The sequence below is a fragment of the Carettochelys insculpta genome, chromosome 10 (genome assembly GCF_033958435.1).
Source record: "Carettochelys insculpta isolate YL-2023 chromosome 10, ASM3395843v1, whole genome shotgun sequence".
Taxonomy (NCBI): domain Eukaryota; kingdom Metazoa; phylum Chordata; order Testudines; family Carettochelyidae; genus Carettochelys; species Carettochelys insculpta.
This window is the reverse complement of record NC_134146.1, coordinates 5,326,719-5,348,055: the sequence shown is the minus strand read 5'-3', so window position 1 is coordinate 5,348,055 and position 21,337 is coordinate 5,326,719. Positions and strand designations below refer to the sequence as shown.

The 21,337-nt window shown below is 45.0% G+C and overlaps 1 protein-coding gene across 1 annotated transcript in view; it reads left to right on the top strand.

Moving 5' to 3' along the window:
- The window catches only part of MSL2 (MSL complex subunit 2), a 36,213-nt gene continuing 14,876 nt past the window's right edge, over positions 1 to 21,337 (top strand). The window contains exon 1 of the mRNA XM_075004509.1: positions 1 to 893. Within this exon, the coding sequence (XP_074860610.1) occupies positions 752 to 893 (142 nt within the window). The 5' untranslated portion in view covers positions 1 to 751. The remainder of the gene's footprint in view (positions 894 to 21,337) is intronic.

Below are 21,337 nucleotides of genomic sequence, written 5' to 3'. Positions count from 1 at the left end.
CCGCCTCCCCCCCAGCGCCCGGGGTTGGGCCTCTGCTGCGGGGAGAGCGGCGGCTGGGCCGCGCATGCGCCGTGCGCGGAGCCAGGCGGCGGCGGCGATGGCTCCGCAGTGACGGTTGGCTCTAACGGTTGCTATTGACATTGCGGCGCGCAGCGGGCAGCGGATCCTGCCGAGCGCCCAGCGGTGGAAGCCATCGGCCTCGCGCAGGAGGCCGCCGCAGCGGCGCGGTGATGCGGCGGTGCTGAGGCCCAGTGCATCCGCCCCCTCCCCCGCTGTCGGATCGGGAGCCGCGGCCCGGGCCGCCACCGCCGCCCTAGGCTGGGCTCGCGGTTCCTCCCCGCTCCGCGCCCCCATGCGGGGCCCCTGCTAAGCCGCCAGCGGGCCGAGAGAGGGCGCGTGGCCGAGAGGAGCAGGCCCGGCGGGCGGGCGGCCCGGCATGGCCCGCAGCCTGGAGTAGCGCAGCCGCCGGGCCTGCTGCAGGCGGAGGAGGAGCCTCGCGACCGCCGGACGAGCCAGGCCCCGGCCCCGTGACACTGCCGGAGAGGGCCGGGCGGGCCCTGAGGGGCGACGAGCGAGCCCGAGCAGCGCGGCCCTTCGCCCCGCCCCTGCCGGGCAGCGCCGCGGCCTTCGCGCCCGGCTCGGGCCCCCGCTGGGCCCCAGGGGTCCCGGACCCCCGCTGACTTTCGGCCGGCGCGGACTCGCCGCCGCCCTTTCTTCTCACCCCGGAGCCGTGGGCGTTGGAGCGGCTGCGATGAACCCGGTGAATGCCACTGCTCTCTACGTGTCAGCGAGCCGCCTGGTGCTCAACTACGACCCCGGCGACCCCCAGGCCTTCTCCGAGGTCACCAAGCTCCTGCCTTACTTCCGACAGTCCCTCTCCTGCTGTGTTTGCGGTGAGGAGCTTTCTATTGTTCGCTGCACAATGAGTTCGGGGCCTTGTGCACCCTGGGGAGCCAGCAGCGCCGAAGCCCCCTTAATTTTACCCCCACTTACGGGGGAAATGATGATAACGCAAATCTTACCCTTATTTAACGCCTTTCCAGGAGAGTGGGGCACGTCTACAAGATGTGACACCTGTAGAAATCTGCATAGGTCCCAGTGTTCTTCCCCCCGTGGCATATTTTCCAACAAGTCCAAAATTGCTCACCTTGTGCCTGAACAAATTGGGAAAATGTAGAAAACATAACAAGAATGAGCCTGCTGGGAACAAAACCCCTCCAGTTTTTGAGATCTTATTAAATACCCAATAAAGGACTTCCCACAAAAGTTTCCAACTCCAGTGGAAAAGGTGCAGATGTAGAAACTGTGCTAATTGAGTCCAGAAATTTTAAATACAGTTTTTTTCAGAAAAAAAATAATTTGTAATGATTGTGCACTTTTAGAGAAGCTGGATTAGAGCCAGAATGTTCTGACAACAGGCATTGGAACCAAAACATTTACACGTGGGTGTACTGTATCTCACTGTCTACTTGATCGGCAAAGCAGTACATGTGGCAGGGCAGTGCATGCTTTGGCAAAGTGTGCTGTGTGAGGGGATAGGATTCTGGTTGCCTGCTTGTGTGGATAGATTAGGGGCATGCACAAGCTTTGGTAGATTTGTATTGGTAGCTGGAAATGGAGAGTTCAGTTCTCTGCTGTATTAAAAATCAGTTACTCTCGACCATCTCTTAGAAGACTTCCAGAAAGTGTGCCATACTGGTCAAAAATAAAACAGAACATTGGCTTGCATATGGGCAATAATACAGAAGGCATACGATAAAATCAAAGGTTATACTCTAGGTATGTACAGTCTCTCTCTCGTAGGATAAAACTGAAAAAGAGTGGACATAGTGGTGGGTAATAATGATTAGAAGTGGTGGGACAACTGTTGTTGAAAGAAAGCTAGGGGAAAATTGGGACTTCTTTTAGAAAGGAGAGATGAACAAGGGGGGGTGTGACAAAATGTACACACAACACTTAATGGCATAAAGAAGGCAAACCAGGACCTTTATTTTACTTTTCTCATCATGGACGAGCAAAGGGAAAGTCAGTTAATTTGAAGCAGCAAATTTAAAACTCAAATTTTTTTCACATAAAAATAATTACCTTATACAGTTCACTGCCATATGATATTGGGGCCATGACCTTAACAGGATTTAAAAAAGGATTGGATGTTTATATGGATAACCAACATACAGCATTACAACAGTTAAGACTAAAATATAAGGTAAATATTTGGAAGGGGTAAAATCCCTCATGCTTTTGGACAGAAATTTAATTATATTATTGCTATTTCCTTTATTTCAAAAAATTCCTTCTTGTCTGTAACTACAGACTTTCTCCTTGAGCCTCTGTGGTCTAGTTTTCATGCTCTGCTCCATTGAAATAGCTTTTTCTCAGGTCATCCAGCTTATTTTTTCTTTCCATCTTCGTACCCCTGTCCTTATCTCTCTGAATTTCAGAGTCCATCCTTTTCTGTTTGCTTTCCTCCATGGTTTCATGCCTCCATGGTTCTTTTACCTTATAGACTTATTCTCCTTCACTGTTATGCTTGGCAGTTCCACCTCCTTCCTTCTCCTCTCCCCCCACCCCCCTTGTGATTTCCACAGGCTTCTTCCCTTGGCTTCCCTTTCTCCTTTCACACGTCTTTGGATTGATTCATGTACTCTCTTGCCTTCATGTACCTTATCTATCACTACAGCTTCTAAGTCTCTCTACCCTGACTTCTCCCACATAAGTTGTCCCGCTATTGTTATTTGTACTACAGTAGTGCATAGAGAGCGCAACATAATTCAGACTCCTCCCATTTTGCTAAATGCTGTGTGTTCACATTGTGCAGTCCTTGCCACAAAAAGAATAAAGGCCCACCTTGATTTCACAGACACTTACACATGTGAATCTTGCCCCTGAATAGGAACATTTACAATGTGGTACTTCTGTTGAGTCACTAGTTTAAAATCAGGTATGACATAAAGAAGACCTTGCCATCCCTTTTAACTTACCTGACATTCAAATTTTCACTCCCTCCCCGCTTTCTTATTGTGGCAGTAAATATGTGATATGTTTCTTTGGCTTTTCCAACTTTTGGTTTAATTTTCACTCTTTGTATCTAGTTTGCTAAAATCTGTCACTCCTTTATAATATATCCCAAATCTGTGCATCCCTACTATCACAGCCACTATCCCTGCCTTAAAGAGGACCTAAAAAAATTAAACTAAACCAAACTGGATTTGTGCTCTTTTCCTGATCTATAGGGATGACATGAATTCTCCCTACTGCTGTTCCTAAGATGCCTGAAATATCAGGCATCTTAAATATGATTTGCCATGTTTATTTTTTTTTTCTGGGAGACCTCGGTCTTTCATGTATGTGTACTGTATGCATTCATTTCCTTAGAGAAGAAGTGGAGGCAGGGGGAGTTAGTGAGTCTTTAGGAAAGGCATACTTTCTCTAAGCTATTAGTCATTGAAGTTAAATGGGTATTATAAATTACCTGAAAATAACTTTAGAGTTGGACTTGTGCTTTTTTAAGGCAATTTCAGTAAAGCTTTTTGGCTTTTTAAATGAGAAATATCAGGAAAGTAAGTCTGTTCTTCCTTTTTTAATAAGGGTCAGTGAGAAAAATATGAGGGCTGTATTTGCGCTCCTAACTTTAATTGAAGAGGCAATGGCTGTTGGATCTTTAACAAATACTTACGTTAGCAAAAATCGTAGTAATTGAAGTGAAACAGGAATTAACACAAACCAAAGAATTTTAAATACAGGTTTCACTAAAATTAATTTTAAAACCCCATTTAATTTAGTTAAACCTCTGCAAACTTCTATATAGGGACTAATGTAGATTTAAAACTAATTCATGCAGACTTAGTGTATCCTTGATGTTGAATTACAGGCACCCTCTCCTCTTTTAAACCTTCCTCTAAACCCACATTGTTTCACAGTCCTTTACTCAGCTATCAAAGAAGAATGATCATCTATATTTCATTTAAAAAAGTAGGTACTAAAATAAGAAATAGTATGATTCATATGTTCTCTCTCAATGTGTGTTGTGGAGTCCATGCTGTTTATCTGGTTTTTTTTTTTTTTTTTTTGGTTTATCTCCAGTCTTTCTGTTTGTCTCTGTTGATTTTAGACCGATTCTGTGATGAGGTAGAGTTCTGCTCACTTAAGGTGGGGCATCAGGTGGATTTGCTGTTCAGCAAAAGCCCTGCTTCCCTGGGTAGGGGCACCTGTAACTGAGTCCTGCCACCCAGGGTTGAAGCTCTCAGGCTTTAGCCCCAGAAAGTCTAATGCCACCCCTAGTGGCCCCATTAAAACAGTGTTGCAACCCCGTGTGGGGTCCTGACCCACAGTTTGAAAACAACTGTACTAAAGTAAACTACATCAGTGCAGGACCTCTCCACTGTGGGTTTTCTATAGTGTAATTGCATTATTGAAGTTACAATCATGCAGTGGACATATCGAATATAGATGTGACCCTACAGCAGTGGTTCTCTTATCTATTTACCATTATGGGTTGCATATATGATCCACAGAATATTATGTGGACCTCATCCAGCTCTACCTGTATGGCCATGAGGATGTCACGTGGGCCAGCTCTGTGCTGATAGGGTCACATGCAGGTTGAGAGCCACTGTCATATATTAGTAATATGTACTTTTACAGTGCTGTAGATGTGTGATGATTTAAAATACCAGTGTTTCCCAAAGGGTGTTGTGCAGAACCTCGGGATTCTGCAAGGTGAAAATAAGGGTTCCATGGGAAAATTCCATTACAATAGCTGACTCTGCTCGGCACCCTACTGCCACTGAAACAGTAGAACTAAATTTAATTGCTCTAATAGCTGGCAAGGCAGTGGGAGGGATCCAGCTGTTAAACCAACTGAACTTAGTTCCATTATTTCAGCGGCGGTTAGGGCAGGGAGCTGCAGAGAGCCCCTGGCTTGCCCCACAACCTGAGTGGCCGCATCCCTCCAGTAGACATGGCTCAGCTCACCCCCGCCAGCAGAACATCTCCATGCCAGCCTTCTTCTGGATGCATGTGGCTACCTGGCACAGGCTCACCAGGCAGCACCACAGATGGCTTAGTTCTAGGGGCCAGTTTGAGGCTGAGAGGGGTTAAGCCTGGGGATGGGGAGCAGGTTTGCAGGATGAGGGGGTGAAGCTTGGGGATATGGAGGTGGATTTGGGGGCTAAGGCAGGTAAAGTGTGGAGATGGGGGTGGGTTTGGGGGCCCAGGGGTAAAGCCTGGGAATGGGGTTCTGCAAAATTCTTTCGAGTTTAAAAGACTTCTCTGGCTAAATAAAATTAGAAAACACTGTTACAGACAAATGCAAGAACACTCTTCTCCAAAGAGCTTGTAATTTCCAGGATTTGTGTGAAGCACTGGTGCACTTCTGAGCTGTTTTGGGGGCATAAAAAATTAAACTTAGTTATACTCAAGTCATGTTGCTGTTAAAGTATGATATGTTAATATTACAATTCATTTTTAACACAAAACTTTGTAAATCTTTATGCAACGTAGTCTTCCACTATGGAAGAAGTATGGAAATTTTAAGGGAAAGGTTATAAGTACTTTTTCCAACAGCTTTAATATATTTTTCTAAACCTTTTTCCAATTCCCTAGATAATGTGGACACCATTCAGGGCTTGTTCAGATGTTCAATTGACTTTTCAGCATCAGCTTGTCACGAGCAGATAATTTACAACTCTTAATTAAAACTGATTTGGGAAAACTGTAACTTTAAATTTTTATAATAGAAAGTGAGTTATCATGGCTACGAACGGCCACAGAAATATTAGTTTAATACTTCTCAGTGAGAGTCAGATCCAATGATGAAAACTAAAGGATTTTTAAAAAGATCTGGTTTTGAATCCCCTTTTTATTGTAGGATGTATAAAGAACACACAAAATCTTGATTGCTTATTTTACAGATGTTTTATGCTAACCCCTCTCCCCTCCCAACAAAAGGGGCAAAAAAGAAGCAGCAGCAATAACAGGAATGTCAGGTTTGACTTTCCCTGGCTTTGCTTTATGCCTTCAGGGATGTTTAGGGTTGCCAGTCTTTCATCATTCCTTTCAAAGCATCCTTCTCCCAGATGACCCGGGTAAAGGTGTGCAGGCAGCAGAGTGAAAGAGGAATGGAATTCAGGTTGGAGTGCATGGTTTGTGGTGTACACTAGATATGCTGGCGTAAGAGTGTTTTGCTTGTTGGTGAGAAAATAGGGTCTATATTGATAGATGCCTTAACTGTTGATTTCCTTGCCTTTGGGGTAGTTTTTTAATCAGATGTTTATAGCAACCTCAACTGCATCATTAGATGGTTTATGAATAAAGGAAAGACTGTGACCATGTAGATCAGTGTTTCTCAATTTTATTTGACCATGGAGGCCTTTTAAAGTCGAAAGAATTTTGTGGAACCCCTAATAAGTCTTATATATGGAGCTGGAAAAGTAGGCCACAAATAAGTAAGGATAATAATAAATAATAAACTAATACCAAACAAGGTCATGAGATCACATTTAGTTTAATTGCCCATATTTAAAACAATAATCACATTTAATTTAATACGTGTAATAGAGTGAGTTTGGGGATTTGTGGTGGTATATAACAGGTGATCGCATCACTGACTGAGCACGCAGCACTGAGTAGTGCCATCATCATCCCTACTCTCTGGCTAACCTGGCATTACACGGGGACACTTACTGTGGCAAACACAAATGACAATTGTTTTTAATAAAATTTATAAATGCTTAAATATTGATTGTTTTTCAATCACAGAATGTTATTGTAATGGAATTTTCTTGCAGAACCCTTATTTTCAATTCGTGGAACCCCATTTGGTGTAGATGAAACAGTTGTTGTTTTGGGACACTTACCGCTATATTATGCAGCTATTTGAGATCACTATCTGAGTAATAATTACCTAGAAAAACTGCCACAGTAGTGCCCTAAGGCAGGCATGAGAAGCTTTTTTTGGATCAGGGGCCACTGACTTGTACACAGATCAGTTGGGGGGCCACAGAAGTGAGAAGCCAAAAAAACCCCACCTCACTTATATAGTCCCTGAGTGTATGGGAGGCCAGGGGTTTGAGGTCTGGGTTGGAGGGAGGATACAGTAGCAGTTTGGGAGTGCACTTACCTTTGCAGCACTCTTGGATGCACATAGCACTGTGCCCCTTTCCCCTGCTCCAAGGCATGGCCTTCCACTGCACTAATTGGCTGGAATTCTGTTAAGAAGCCTTGAGGCAGGCTACTCAGGCTGGCCCTGCTCCCCCTTCCTTTTCCCAGCTGGTAGAATAGCAGTGACTCCAGAGCTTGGAGTCACTTCCTCACCCTTGTCTCACAGCAGAGGCCATGGTCTGGACCCGGACTACCGCTTACTTGATCCAGCCTGTGAGGCTCAGGACTCTGCATCCACCATGGACCAGATGCGTTGGAGGGGAGCCGTGAGCCCTCAGGGTCCAGATCCAGACCAACCATTGTCCGGATGCAGACCGCGGGCCAGCAGTTCCCCACCCCTCCTTTAGAGTATTTGTACTTGGAGCACTCACTATAAGGGGAAGAAGTCATTTTCATGCACTGTTGGTCTAAGACAGTAACCTTCAACCTGTCCAGACCACTATACTCTTTTCAGGAACCTGATTTGTCTTGCATATTCCAAGTTTTGCTTCATTGAAAAACTACCCCCAGGAAAACCTCTGTGTACCACCAAGGTTATATAAACCTGGTTGAGAGCTACTGGTCCAAGTGGTTCAGTTTTTATGTTGAAACTTAAAAAATAACTAGGATTCTACATCCTTTATGGCTTAAGGCTCATTTCACTAGGACTCAAGACAACACGTCCGTGTTAGTCTGGTACATAGTATTGCTCTTCCATTTTTGCTCTGCATTTTTCCCTTGTTTCAACATCCAGGGCTGAACTTATCTTTGGGAGGGCAATTCTGTCATCCTTTACTTAGAACAGATTCCTAGGTGTACTGTTCAATAAACTCCCAAAGTAAAAATGTGCAAAGTATATCTTAAAGAAAATGGCACAAATTGCTAACTGAAGTTCTTCAAAAGTCATTGAAGTTTAATTTTTAACTGAAAGGATGAAGGCAATTGTGCGCCATACAGCCCTTATAACTGTCTCTGCTCTGAACTTTCAGAGTTTTGAAAAGGTGTGGTTTGTATAGCTGCCAAATGGGTATTACTTTCTCAAAAATTCCCAGGCACTTAAGTGTGTGGAAGTGGAAGGGGGAGGTGTCCCACAGGTGGGAATTAGCAGAGCAACCCACATAAACAACTCAAGTAACATATTACCTTGGTTAGATGAATACAGATTTCGGGCTCTAAGTTATGATTGTGTGTGACACCTCACAAAATAAAGACCGACCCTACTAAGTAAAAATGTTTAAGCAGAGACCTAGAACTTTACATCTATGAACATTCTTCCTAGGTCTAGGGGAATGAAGGTTGTGTAGTTGTTGAACTAGAGTACAGAGTTTCCTTTCACATTTTAAAAGCAGCCTGGTTTGGTTCAGAGCTTGACAAATACTTTACACTGACATTTTTCTTTTTATTCCTTTCATTTTCAACAAAAATACTGTCTGATTAGCAAATACTGGCAATTTTAAACACATTTTACCCTTTCTGACACTGAAAGCATGCAAACAAAATACACGTGGAGCCATGAATCAGCTGTTTGTGGCATTCCAGCTCGCAAGAAGATGTAGGGAGGAAGCGCAAATCAGATGATTTGCACACTGAAAGTGCTGGGTGGGAGGGAGAGGAAGAGGTAAGTGCAAGGCTTCAGTGCATAAGAGGCACATGGGGGAAGATGGGAGCAATGGGGCTGTAGCTGGAGACTCCTGTGGTCCACTGAGGTGAAGGAGGGACACTCATGTAGCACACCCACTATTTGTGGTTGCTCATTCCTGTCCTACCTAGTCTGTCCTCAAAGCAAACTAGACCTCTTTCTCTCCCCCCCCCCCCCCCCGCCACTGAAGCATGCAAAATATAGGGAAAATTGAGGCACACATAGGAAAGGTCCATAAGCCACAGAAAATTCCCACTTATTCACAAATGCAGGAATGCTTTTTTGGTTGTCTCACTGAGAAGATTCTGTGAACGTTTTTATTAAACTGGAAAAGAGCTTTCCAAGAGTAAAATTCTTAAACCAGCTTCTAGTTGAACTTTTTTATAGTATGGGTTCAAACATGGACAGAAGAGGTGAATATTATCTAGTTGAACTTCCTCTATAGCATAGGCCATAGAACTTCCACAGAATAATTCCTAGAGCAGATCTTTTAAAAGAACATCCAGTCTCAATTTTAAAATTTCTCAGTGATGGAGAATCCACCACAGCCCTTAGTAGATTGTCCCAGTAGTTAATTATTTTCACTGTTAAGTTTACATAATCTTTCCAATCTGAATTTACCTAGGTTCAGCTTCTAGCTGTTGAATCATGTTAGGCTTCTCTAGTAAGATTGAGAAACCCATTGTTAAATATTTGTTCATTTTATGGTTTGTCACTCTTCTCTCATGAATATTTCCTATCATTTGAATGCGAAACTCCCTTCTCTCTCTCTGCTTCCAGCACCCCCCATCAGCTGTTTATCATGTGGATCTTCAGTGATTCAACCCTCTCAAGTCATCCATAGTCCAATGCATAAACAAACAAATAAACAAAATAAAATAAGTATAAACAAGCAAAACCCCTTGGGGTGAAAGGTCCAAAAGGGCCTGCACTGTGCACTTGTTAAGTGTCTTTAAGTCTGTCTCTGGGCTCTGTTTTCTGCTTCCGGGCTAGTTTTCAATCTGTCCCTGCCCTGTTATAGATTGGTGCCCTCAGGGCCTTCTCCCTGGAAACTTGTAACTCCTGCCTTTTTACTTGGGCCTCTAAACAACACATTCTCCCAGGGGCCTTATAAATAGCAGCCACATGCTGCTTCCTTTAACTTTGCTGCTGCTGCTATTCCTTGGGCCACTCACTACATAGCCCCCTTTCTTCACCTTTACCTCATAGGTAAAGTTCTCTGTTCCCTCTCAAAGGCCTTCTTGAATCCCATCATTCCACAGCCGCCTTGTCTCAGCCAGCAGCTGGCTGGCCAGGCCCTGCAACTCTTTTTAATTGAGCCTGCCTGGGCTCCAATCACCTACTTCCGTGCAGCCTTTCTAACCAAACCTGTAATGTGGTGCTCACAACTGGACACATTAGTCTAGTTGAGGCCTTAGCAGTGGAGAGTGGAAGAATTACTTCTCACATCTTGCTTTCAGCACTCCTACTATCACAACACAGAATGCTCTTGGCTTTTTTAAAGGTATTGTATTGTTGGGTCACTCTTAGGTTGTGTAACAGCAACGGAGGGTCCTGTGGCACCTTATAGACTAACAGAAAAGTTTTGAGCATGAGCTTTCGTGAGCACAGACTCACTTCATCAGATGCCCTCTTAGGTTTTCTTAGGTTGTGATATACTGTAATTCCCAGGCATTTTCCTGTTTATGTTTGTCCAATTGATTATGCCTTTCTAAGTATAGTACTTTGCATTTGTCTTTACTGAATTTTGTTCTGGGAAGTTCAGGCCATTTCTTCAGTTTGTCAAGGTAATGTACAATTCTAATCCTGTCCTCCAAAGTACTTGCAGTCCCTCCAAGCTTGATATCATTTGCAAACTTCTTGCTGGCTAATTAGCCAAATCATTTATAAAGATATTGAATAGAACCAGACTGGAGGACAGACTCTTGCAGTACCCAACTCAAAATATCATTCCAACTTCATTGTGAACTATTGATAATTGCCCTCTGAGTACAGTTTTCCAGCCATCTTTGTGCACCCCACCTCACAGAGTAGTTTGGGTAATATTTCATTAGTTTGTTTATGCAAGCAACATGTAAGACAGTGCTAAAAGGTTTAATAAAGTGGAGATGTCTGACCTGCTACTTCATTCCCTATTCATGTGTCATGTTACATTGTTTTAAGAGAGAGTTTAGGTTGGTTTGACATAATTTGTTCTTGGAAATTCATGTTGACTGCTACATGTGACTTTATTGTCTAGGTGCTTACAAATTTGAGTGTGATTATTTGCTCCATTTCTTTCTGGGTACTGAAGGTAAGATGACTGGTCTATATTCTCTGGGTTGTGTTTATTTGCATTTTTAGAGATAGATATTTTGTCCTTTTCAAGTTCTCTGGAGTCTCACCTGTGCTCTACAAGTTCTCAAAGAAAACTGCTAGTGGCTTCAGAGATCTCTTCTGCTAGTTCCTCAAATATTCTAGGATGTATTTCATCAAGTTTTGATTACTTGAAACCATCTGACTTGACTAAGAAGTCTTAATTTGTCCTTCTCCTATTTTAGCTTCAGATCCAACTACATTTACACCGATATTTATGATGTTATCAGCGATTAGATGGCTAACTTCTTTAGTGAAAAATGTAAATACGTTGGCCAATGCTGCATTTCTTATCATTCTCTCTCCCACCTCATTTAGTAAAGGTCCTGTGCTGCCCCAGTCTTCCTCTTTCTTTGCATATATTTATAGAATTTATCTCTATTTATAGGCTATTTTAACTGTGTTTTGTGTTTTAATCTTTCTCATTTTGTTCGTGTGCTTGTGTTTTGGTTTTTATTTTCTATATTAAGATTAATCCTTTCTAAATTTACCCAGTTTTCTCCTCTCCTGATCTTTTTTCTTTAGACTTCTCAATTGTGAATTTGCTGAAGTTTGCCTTCTTTAAGTGCATTGTCTTTATTCTCCTATTTTCCCTTCTACCATTCTCTGGAATCATGAACTTCATCATTTCATGGTCATTTGCAGCAAGGCTGCCTTTCATCTTCAGTTTCTCAATTATTTTCTCCCTATTTGTCAGAATTAAATCTAGAACAGCCTCTCACCGAGTTGCTTTCTTCACCTTTGGTAGTAAAAATTTGCAAGAACTTATTTGGTGCCATGGTTTATTATTTTTCCAACAGATGCCTGGGTAGTTGAAGTTCCCAGTCACCACCAGATCCTAAGTTTGGACAATTTTGTTGTTTAAAAAAAATCTGATGAACATCTTCTTCCTAATTAGTACTCTATAGACTTTCACCATTGCATCACCCTTGTGTGTTACTCCGTTTATCCTTATCTGGAGACCGAGGCAATGCTGGAGATGCACAAAGGGTCACATGCACCCTCCCACCACCACCACAGCACCATGCCACTTCTAGTTAGTGCAGGAGTGGAAGTGTCTTCCCTAATTGTGTGGAGAAAAGCTTGTGGTACTGTGATTTTTTTTCTGATCTATTCACTTATCCTTTTTTGAGGGTTTTTTTCCCCCTTCCTGTTTTGTCTTTTTAAGGTTAAGTCCTCACTATATTGTCATTTTATTTTATGTACCTGTAAAGTTTCTGCTGGCTGCTATGGGTATGTTTTCTTGTTAATACAGTGCTGTGTAGCTAGATGGCAGTGATATTGTTCAGAATACTTGGTGGTTGTTATTTAATGTTGATTTCATTTCACATGTGATGTACAAAATGCATAGTTGTTCTAATGTTATAATCGCCTTTCTGTAGTTCTGCAGAATTTGCCACATATTTGTGTTGAAAGTCCAACTATTAATTTAAAAAAAGGGGGGGCGGGGGGCTAGCCTTCATCTGAAAAGAACTTTGGAAATGTGAAGAGATTATAAATTGGCTCAATGTTATCTTTAGCTCAGATTGATGCGCACAAGCCCACTGACCTCATCCATTGTTAACACTGAGGCTTTTTCTACACTTAACCTGCCCCTTCCCTTCTAGACCCTATATCTACCTTCCACTTTTGTACCACCTCACTTCGAGACCCATGCACTCCCACCCCCAGTGTGCTCCTGCACCCACCCTCCTGCTCAGATCCCTCACTTCCTCATCACAACCTTGCTCCTGGATCTCTTCTTCCAGATCCCATCCCACCACCCCCAGTCTGCTCCTGTACCTTCCTCCCTGCCCAGACCCTCCTACCCTGCTCCTGTACCCTCCTTCCCACCCAGATCCCTCACCCTTATGCTGCTTCTGCACCCTCTCTTCCAGACCCACATCCCCAGCCTGCTCCTGCATCACCTTCCAGACCCTAGACCTCCATAGAATTATAGAATTCCAGGGCTGGAAGGCACCTCAGGAGGTCATCTAGTCCAGCCCCCTGCCTAAAGCAGAATCAGACCCAGCTAAATCATCCCAGCCATGACTATGTTGAGCCAGGACTTAAAAACCTCCATTTCCTCCCATCCAGACCCCTCACCTCACCACACCCTACATCTCTCCCCTCAGCTCACTCCTGTACCCAACCTACTGCTCACACTCCAAATCCCCACTCCAGGCTGCTGCATGGCAGCCCCTCACATGCACTTGAATCCCTCATTTTTGGTTTCATGGGCCCCCATAAAATCTACTAGCCCCAGTCCTCCTAGGCCCCATCTCACTTGGGGCCACATCTGTGAGGTTGAGCTTTTTTTTCCTCCCTTCCCTCTTCTAACTTGCATGGGACTTACAGCCCCACTCTGGCTTCTATCAGTCCTGGTTACTACTTGTATATTCACCTCAATACACTCTCAATCCCAGATTTTCCCAGAACTATATGTTGATAAATGTTCGGCCATCTCCTGGACAGTACAGAGAAATCATAAGGTTTTTCCTAAAGTAGTGTGCTTATGCCTTTAATTGGAGATTTCATATAGCAGTCTCTGTTCAGCGTGCACATGTTATTCAGTGTCATGCATTTCACTGTAATATAACACTGCATGGGGAATTACCACAGGTTCTTCCCACTGGCCTGAGACAGAGCCTTAGCAAATGCCTATGTTGTGGTACTCATTCTGCTTAACACTTGAGAATCGCCAGCTATAAAGCATTAGTGGCAAAATACAACCACGCTGAATTCTTAACTTGCAAGCTATCGTCTTACTGATTAACCTGCTTTAACTATTTACCCCTGGGCTGGTCCACCAACTCTGATTGCCTGCCAACTGGCAGCTGAACGCAGCTCCTCTCCTTTTAATTGGTTAACTGTTTAAATGATTTTAAAATATTTCATATAAACAGTTAACTTTATAAATAACAATTACGTCCGTACACTAATTACACCAAACTGAACTCTTTTATTACGCATCTCCCATTAAACTGCATTGTGTGTTCTCAGGCAATCATTCCAGAAACCAGCTTCTTTCCAGAAACATCTCTCTGGATCTCTCTTGACACTTTTGATGCTATCACATGTTCTGTATGCGTGCTAGTAGTTATGTGGAGGTCCTCCTGACTCCAACTCTCACGATTTCTGAGGGAAGTCCTGCATATGTTAGAGGCTATATGACTGGCCATAGTTGGTCAGATCAAAAATTCATCTAGTCCAGTATCCTGTCTTTATCACAGTGGCCAATACCTGATGCCCCAGAGTGAAAGAACAGAAGAGGTAATTATCAAGTGATCCATCCTGCTCACCCATTCCCAGCCAATACATACAGAAGCTAGGGACACAAACTTTGCCCATCTTGGCTAGTAGCCATTGATGGACCTATCCTCCATGAATTATCTAGTTCTTTTTTGAACCCTGATAAAATTAGTGGCCTTCAAAGCATCCTCTGTCAGGTAGTCCACAGGTTGACTGGGTGTTGTGTGAAGAAATATTTGTTTGTTTCTTAATCCTGTTGCCTGTTAATTTCACTTGGTGACTCCTTGTTCTTGAGTTCTGAGAAGGAGTGAATAACTTCCTTATTTACTTTTTCCACATGAGTGCGTATGTGTGTAATAAAAGATTGAGATGAGTTGACCACATCTGCACGCACAAAGGTAATGCAATATTTTCTCTCATATTATGTATCCCTCTCTTAAAGATTTACATCATTCTGTTAGCTTTCTTTACTTCTGCTGCACATTGAGTGGATATTTTCAGAGAACTATCTAGAGATTCCAAGATCTCTCTCTTGAGGGGTAACAGCTAATTTAGATCCTGTCATTTTATGTGCATAGTTGGATTATGTGTTCCAATATGCATTACTTGCCTTTATCAACATTGACTGTCATCTGCCATTTTGTTGACTGCTCATACAGTTTTCTGAGTTATTTGATGCTCTTCTTGGTCTGCTGTGGACTTTACGCTCTTGAGCAATTTTGTATCAAATTGCTGAAGATAAAGTCCACAGCAGATGAAAGGATTTTCCTTTTGATATCTCCAAACAATTTGCAGCAAAAACAGACTAGTCTGTAAACCTATGGGACTCCAGAGCCACCCTGTAGTCTCCCAAGGATTTATATACCTGCTGAAAAAGAAAATGTAAAGTCTCAGCCAATGCAGTGATCTCTTCATGCTCAGTTCTCTAGCTCCCAGAGATGATATGAGGGCCAGTGCAAAAGACACAAGTTCCAGAAGGGAAAAAAGCATCTACAGGCCAGTCTTTGATCTTGCAGCCTTTGTCCTCTAACCAGCAGTTTTGTTTGGGTGGTCAAAATTCTGGGTTACCATCCTCACCATACTGGCTGCAGTGCTTTCCCTGCCTTTCTCCGTTTAGCTACTGCCTTTACCAATTACAGCAAACTTCATGGTTTGTCACTGTGGACAAGTGAGTTTTGGAGATCATCTTCACAGATTCTCAGTCCATTTTATTTCTCTCCTGCTTTCTAACTCGTCTCCCCATCTCTCTTCCTTTACTCTTTGATGTCTGTTTTTAAATTTTTTTTTGAAGGATGGTAAGTCTTCAAATATATTAAAGACTGTTTTAAGCAGGATGGTAATTGTGTACTGAAGGTAGGAGCAGAAGCAATGAGCTTAATCTTCAGCAAGGGATATTTAGATCAGAAATTAGGAAGAGCATTCTAATTCTAAGAGTTAAGTACTAAGATAGTTTACAAAGACAGGTTGTGAAATCTCCATCACTGGAGGATTTTCAGAATAGGTTAGACCAGTGTTTCCCGAATGGTGTTCCATGTAACCCCATGATTCCATGAACTGAAAATAAGGGTTCCATGAGAAAATTCCATTGCAATAGCTGACTCCTCTGCAGCTCCGTGCCCTGCCGCTGCTGAAACAGTTGAACTAAATTTAATTGGCTTAATGACCAGCAGGGTGGTGAGAAGGATCCAGCCATTAAACCAACTGAATTTACCTCCATTATTTAATCAGTGGCAGGGCAGAGAGCCCCTCACTCAGCCCGTTGCCTGAGTGGCCACTCCCTTCCAGTGATCATGTCTTATCTCTCCCCTCCCTCCCCCCAGCAGAACACCTCCATGCTAGCCTTTCTTCCACTGGGCACACATGGCTGCCTAGCATAGGCCTCCCAGCCGGGGCCATAGATGGGTTAGTTGCAGGGGCAGGTTTGGGGCTGAGAGGGGTTAATCCTGGGTATGGGGGAGTGGATTTGGGGCCTGAGGGCTGAGCCAGGAAAAGCCTGTAGATGGGGAATGCGTTTTGGGGTCTGAGCGGGTAGAGCCTGGGAATGGGGTACCGCAAAATTTTTTGAGTTTAAAAGGGTTTCATGGACAAGAAAAATTGGGGAACTATGAGTTAGATAAGTACCTCTTAGGGGTGACCTTGGTCCAGCTTCTGCCTGGGAGATGGACTAGAGACCTCTCAATGTACTTTCTAGCTCTACATTTCTATAATTCTGTGATTACAAAGTATTTGAATCATTTGACATTCCCATAGTGCATTGTGTAGTAATGCTTGTTTCCTACATTTATAACAAATTGAGCCCCATTCCAGTATTGTGTAGTGGATAGACTGATGCACTCGTGCAGAAGACTCAGTGATGTGTGTGAGGCTCTGCGTGAGTACAGCGTTCTATCTGCGTGCTGCCTAATGAAGATTAGGGCTACAAACTTGTGTCTTTTTTAATAACATGAATTTTGCATTGTGTAGAATGTGAATGTACCATGTGGGCTGCAAATACACCAAGTAAGCAGAATGTAGGAAAATTCTAACTTAACAACAAGCAGTCCTATAGTACCTTAAAAGCTAACACATTTATTTATTGGGTAGTAAATCTGAAGAAGAGGAGCTTATCCATGAAGCTCATTCATTCTTCTTTGGGCTCCTCTATTGGAGTTGGGCTCATCCCAACACTGCAGATTGGAGATTTTCATAGCAGTAGTCATCCAGACTGCGTGTGCGCAGTTAGCGTCTCATTCCGTTCACGCCCTTTTACTCACATACACAGTCCAGCTCTAACCAGTTCCTCTCAACTGCCATCGGCCATAGATGGAGCGAACATTTCTGCTTTCCGAGATTGCCTGTTGAAAGATTTTTTTCCTCACATTTGTTTCTCTAATCTTAGTTGGTTCATAGATCTTAGTATGCAGTAGTTCATTGTTCATAGTTGTTGCTGTTTTTTTTTTTTTTACAAAGAAAAAAAGAAAGAAAGAAAATGCTGGGATCTCCAGGGTTCAAAAAGTGTGACACCTGCCGCAATGCTTTGCCAGCCTCAGACAGCCATTTGTGCTGTATTTGTTGTGTAGGTGAGGGACATTTACCTCAAAAATGCCTTCACTGTTCTAGCAACAACGGGTCCTGTGGCACCTTGTAGAATAACAGAATGTATGAGCATAAGCTTTTGTGGGCAAAGACCCACTTTGTCAGATGCAGGTAGTAGAAATTTGCAGAGGCAGGTATAAATAGGCAGGCCAGAGCAAGGGTGGAGATAACGAGGTTAACTCAGTCAGGGAGGGTGAGGCCTACTACCAGCAGTTGATCTGGAGGTGTGAACACCAAGAGAAGAGAAACTGCTTTTGTATTTAGCCAGCCATTCACAGTCTTTGTTTAATCCTGAGCTGAGGGTTGCAAATTTGCAGATGAAATGCAGCTCAGCAGTTTCTCTTTGGAGTCTGGTTTTAAAATTTTTTTGCTGTAGGATAGCTACTTTTAAATCTGTTACTGTGTGTCCTGGGAGATTGAAGTGCTCTCCTACAGGCTTTTGTATATTGCCATTTCTGATATCCGACTTGTGTACATTTATTCTTTTCCGTAGGGACTGTCCAGTTTGTCCAGTGTATATATAGCAGAGGGGCACTGCTGGCACATGATGGCATATATTACATTGGTAGATGTTAGAGTTGGGAGGCAGGCGAGTCCTTGCCCACAGACAACCTGCCAACCTGAAGCAAATTCTCACCAGCAACTATACACCACACCACAGCAACTCTAACTCAGGAACCTACCCATGCAACAAACCTTGGTGCCAGCTCTGCCCACATATCTACACCAGCAACACCATCACAGGACCTAACCAGGTCAGCTACACCATCTTCTGGACTCCAAATCATGGGACCTTATGCTAATGAGTTGTGGGGAATTTGCATCCATGCCTCATTAGCCTATTTTGGGCTGTTTATTAGCATGGCATGTATAAAAACAGCCATATTGAGAATCCTGGAAAAAGCCAATATGGGGAGAGCTGAGTTAATTCTAGTAGCTCAGGCCTGGGCCCACCAACATTGGCTCCCGTTTCTTCAAAAGATATCCCCATGTCCTCCTTATCCCCTCCCCATTTTCTCAGCTCTTACCGGAACTGAGGATCACTGCTGCATCCCCAGCCCCACACCCTCCAATTCACGGCCTGGCTGCTTCTTGGCTCAACGTTTCTGAAGACACTTGTTCCAAACAAGTCAAAGAAGCAGTAATTCATACTAGAAACAAAACACTCGCAGTACTTACCTGTCAAAATGGAAAAGGTTCATAGCATGGTGTTTTTGAAAGCGTTTCATTCTTCTTCAAGTGGTCCCCGTGGGTGCTCCACAATAGGTGTCAGGCTCGCCCGGTGCCGCAGATCGGAAATCTTCCAGCAGTTTCTCCTGGATCGCGCATGCGCCGGCGCGCGCTGCCCCCCCTGCGCGCCCTCAGCCACGTGCACGATCCAGTCCCCGCCTGTTCCTTCTCAACCGCCATCGGCCGCAGACGGAATCCACTCAGGCTAAGGCCAGAGTCAGATTACTTAGTGGTTTTTTTCCACGTGTAATTTGTTGTTTTTCGGTTATTAAAAATAAAAGGAAAAAGAGAGGAGCGGAGAAGAACAGAGCAGACGTGAAAGGCCATTAGGCTTCCCGCTGCCGCAGGCTGGTGATCACTCTTTGAGGAGGAAAGGCACGGATTAAGTGCTAAGTACCCTCTTAACAATAAAGGACTCACCACAATGGCCTCTTCAGGTTTTACAAAGCGTGAGTCATGCTGTGAAGCTATGCCGGCCTCCGTGGGGCATAGCGAAGGCATCCGACACCTGCGGGAATTGCAGGCTACCCGGCCGCGTTCTCACTGTGCTCTGACCCCCCGCCCCCAGTGCAGAAACGGAGGGAACACTCCATGGCTCGATCCTTGCTGTGCATCTGCAGCGAGCAGAACGAGCGGAGCACACAGCTACCGGCCGCATACTCAGGCGGCGGCACCGTCACAGGCGGCACAGACCCCCGTGGCACCAGCGGTGCAGGGGTGCCAGGCACGGAGCCTGCAGGCACCGGAGGGGGATTCCCGCGCAGCACCGCAGCTGACGGTGCCGAGCGCGGTGCTAACAGCGGGGCCGAGATTCCCGGCAGGGGAGGGGGCGGTGCCGGCCCCGCAGTGGAGGGGCAAGGCAACATCAAAAACCTGGCACCGCAGTCCATCTCTGGACAGGGCTGCGCTGCTGTTAACACCAAGCCCTCCCCCTGTGATACACATGCCACACCGAAGGCCTGTCTCTCCACCGGCCCATCAAAGGAAAAAAAAAAAAAAACGCCTTCTCCGTTCCTCCAACCAATGTCACCATGGCTTGGGCCACCTTCACCATTTTCTGGGATTGGATCCCCCTGGAGTACTGTCACAAGCCAGTTTCACCTCTATCGGTGTCGCCGCGGAGGTCTCGCTCTCCCAGACATCGGGGGTACACACCCTGTGAGTGGTCCAGGTCTCCATCTCCGGACCCTTGCCATGCTGCCATGGTCGTCCCTATCAGTCTGGACACAGACAAACCACAGGCCTGCACCCAGGGGCAGGTCCCCACCCCGGCCGCTCAATACCCCCGTGGGCGCTCCCAGTCGGGGACGGAAACACAGTTGTCTCAAGGGGAGTTAAATTTAGAACCCCGAGACTTTCCTTCACAATCCTCCAGCGAGCAAGTGTGTCATCGCCCGCGGGAACCCGAGGGTTCAAGGGAGATTTACCTTAGGGGTTCCTCCTCATCTTCCCCAGATGAGGCCATGGCCCCCGGGGATGTCTCTCCCCGGGATGACTTTAAACAGTTTCAGGAGCTGTTTTAAAGGGTGGCTTTCACACATGACATTTAAACGGCAGAGGTGCAGGAGAAACATCACAAACTCCTGAAAAATCTGAGACCCCTGGCTTCATCCAAAATTGCTATTCCGCTGGACGAAGCCATTCTGGAGTCAGCCATTACTATATGGCAGACTCCGGCCTCTGTTCCGCCTACGAATGGGAGAGCGGATAAGAAATACTTCGTCCCGGCAGAGGGCATGAAGGTCCTCTTCAGTCACCCACAACCAAATTCTTTGGTGCTCGGGTCGTCCCAGCAGAGGTCAAAGGCTTCTCAGTACAAATCGGGGGATCAGACAAAGATGATAAGAAGCTAGAGCTGTTGGGCAGGAAGGTATATTCCTCTGCTATCCTGCTATTGAGAGTGGCAAATTATGGGCACACCTAGCAAACCATAATTTTGATAATTACTCCGGGCTTACTCCCCTCATGGATTCACTCCCGGAAGACAAAAAGCCGGTGTTAAAGGCGATTGTTCAAGAACGCAGCATCGCAGACGGGAGTCCAGATTGCCCTGGACGTGGCGGACACGGCGGCACGCTCAGTGGCTACAGCAGTGGTCATGCATAGAGAATCCTGGCCCTAGACGTCGGGTATCTCGAGGGACCTACAGGCGAAGATCGTGGACCTTCCCTTTGATACACAAAAGCTATTTTGCAGACTCAACCGACTCGGTCCCTCACTCCAGTAAGGACTCGAGAGCTACACTTAGAAGCTCGGGCATTTATACTCCCCCATACAGGAGGGAAAAATTTTATCCTCAGCAAAGACGCTACACTTACAACCACAGCGTGCTCAATATCAATGGGGCTACGGCCACGGGCGCTATCAATAGCGGCAACAGTACAGAACCCCTAGGCGACGTTCTCAACAAAGCCGTACTCCCTCGGGTCAGGCCTTAAAGGCAACAAGTTTGATGGGTATGTCACGGGCTGCACTATCAATACCCTCGCTCAATGCCACTCTCATCTCACGTTCCATCATCGCCTCAGACCATTCCACTCCCAATGGCAAAAGATCACCACAGACATATGGGTGCTGGAGATCATAGCCACGGTTACGCAATCCCCTCCCAGTCGCTTCCACCGACGAAGCCTCCCACCAGGCCTCACCTCAGGTGCGCTGCCACAA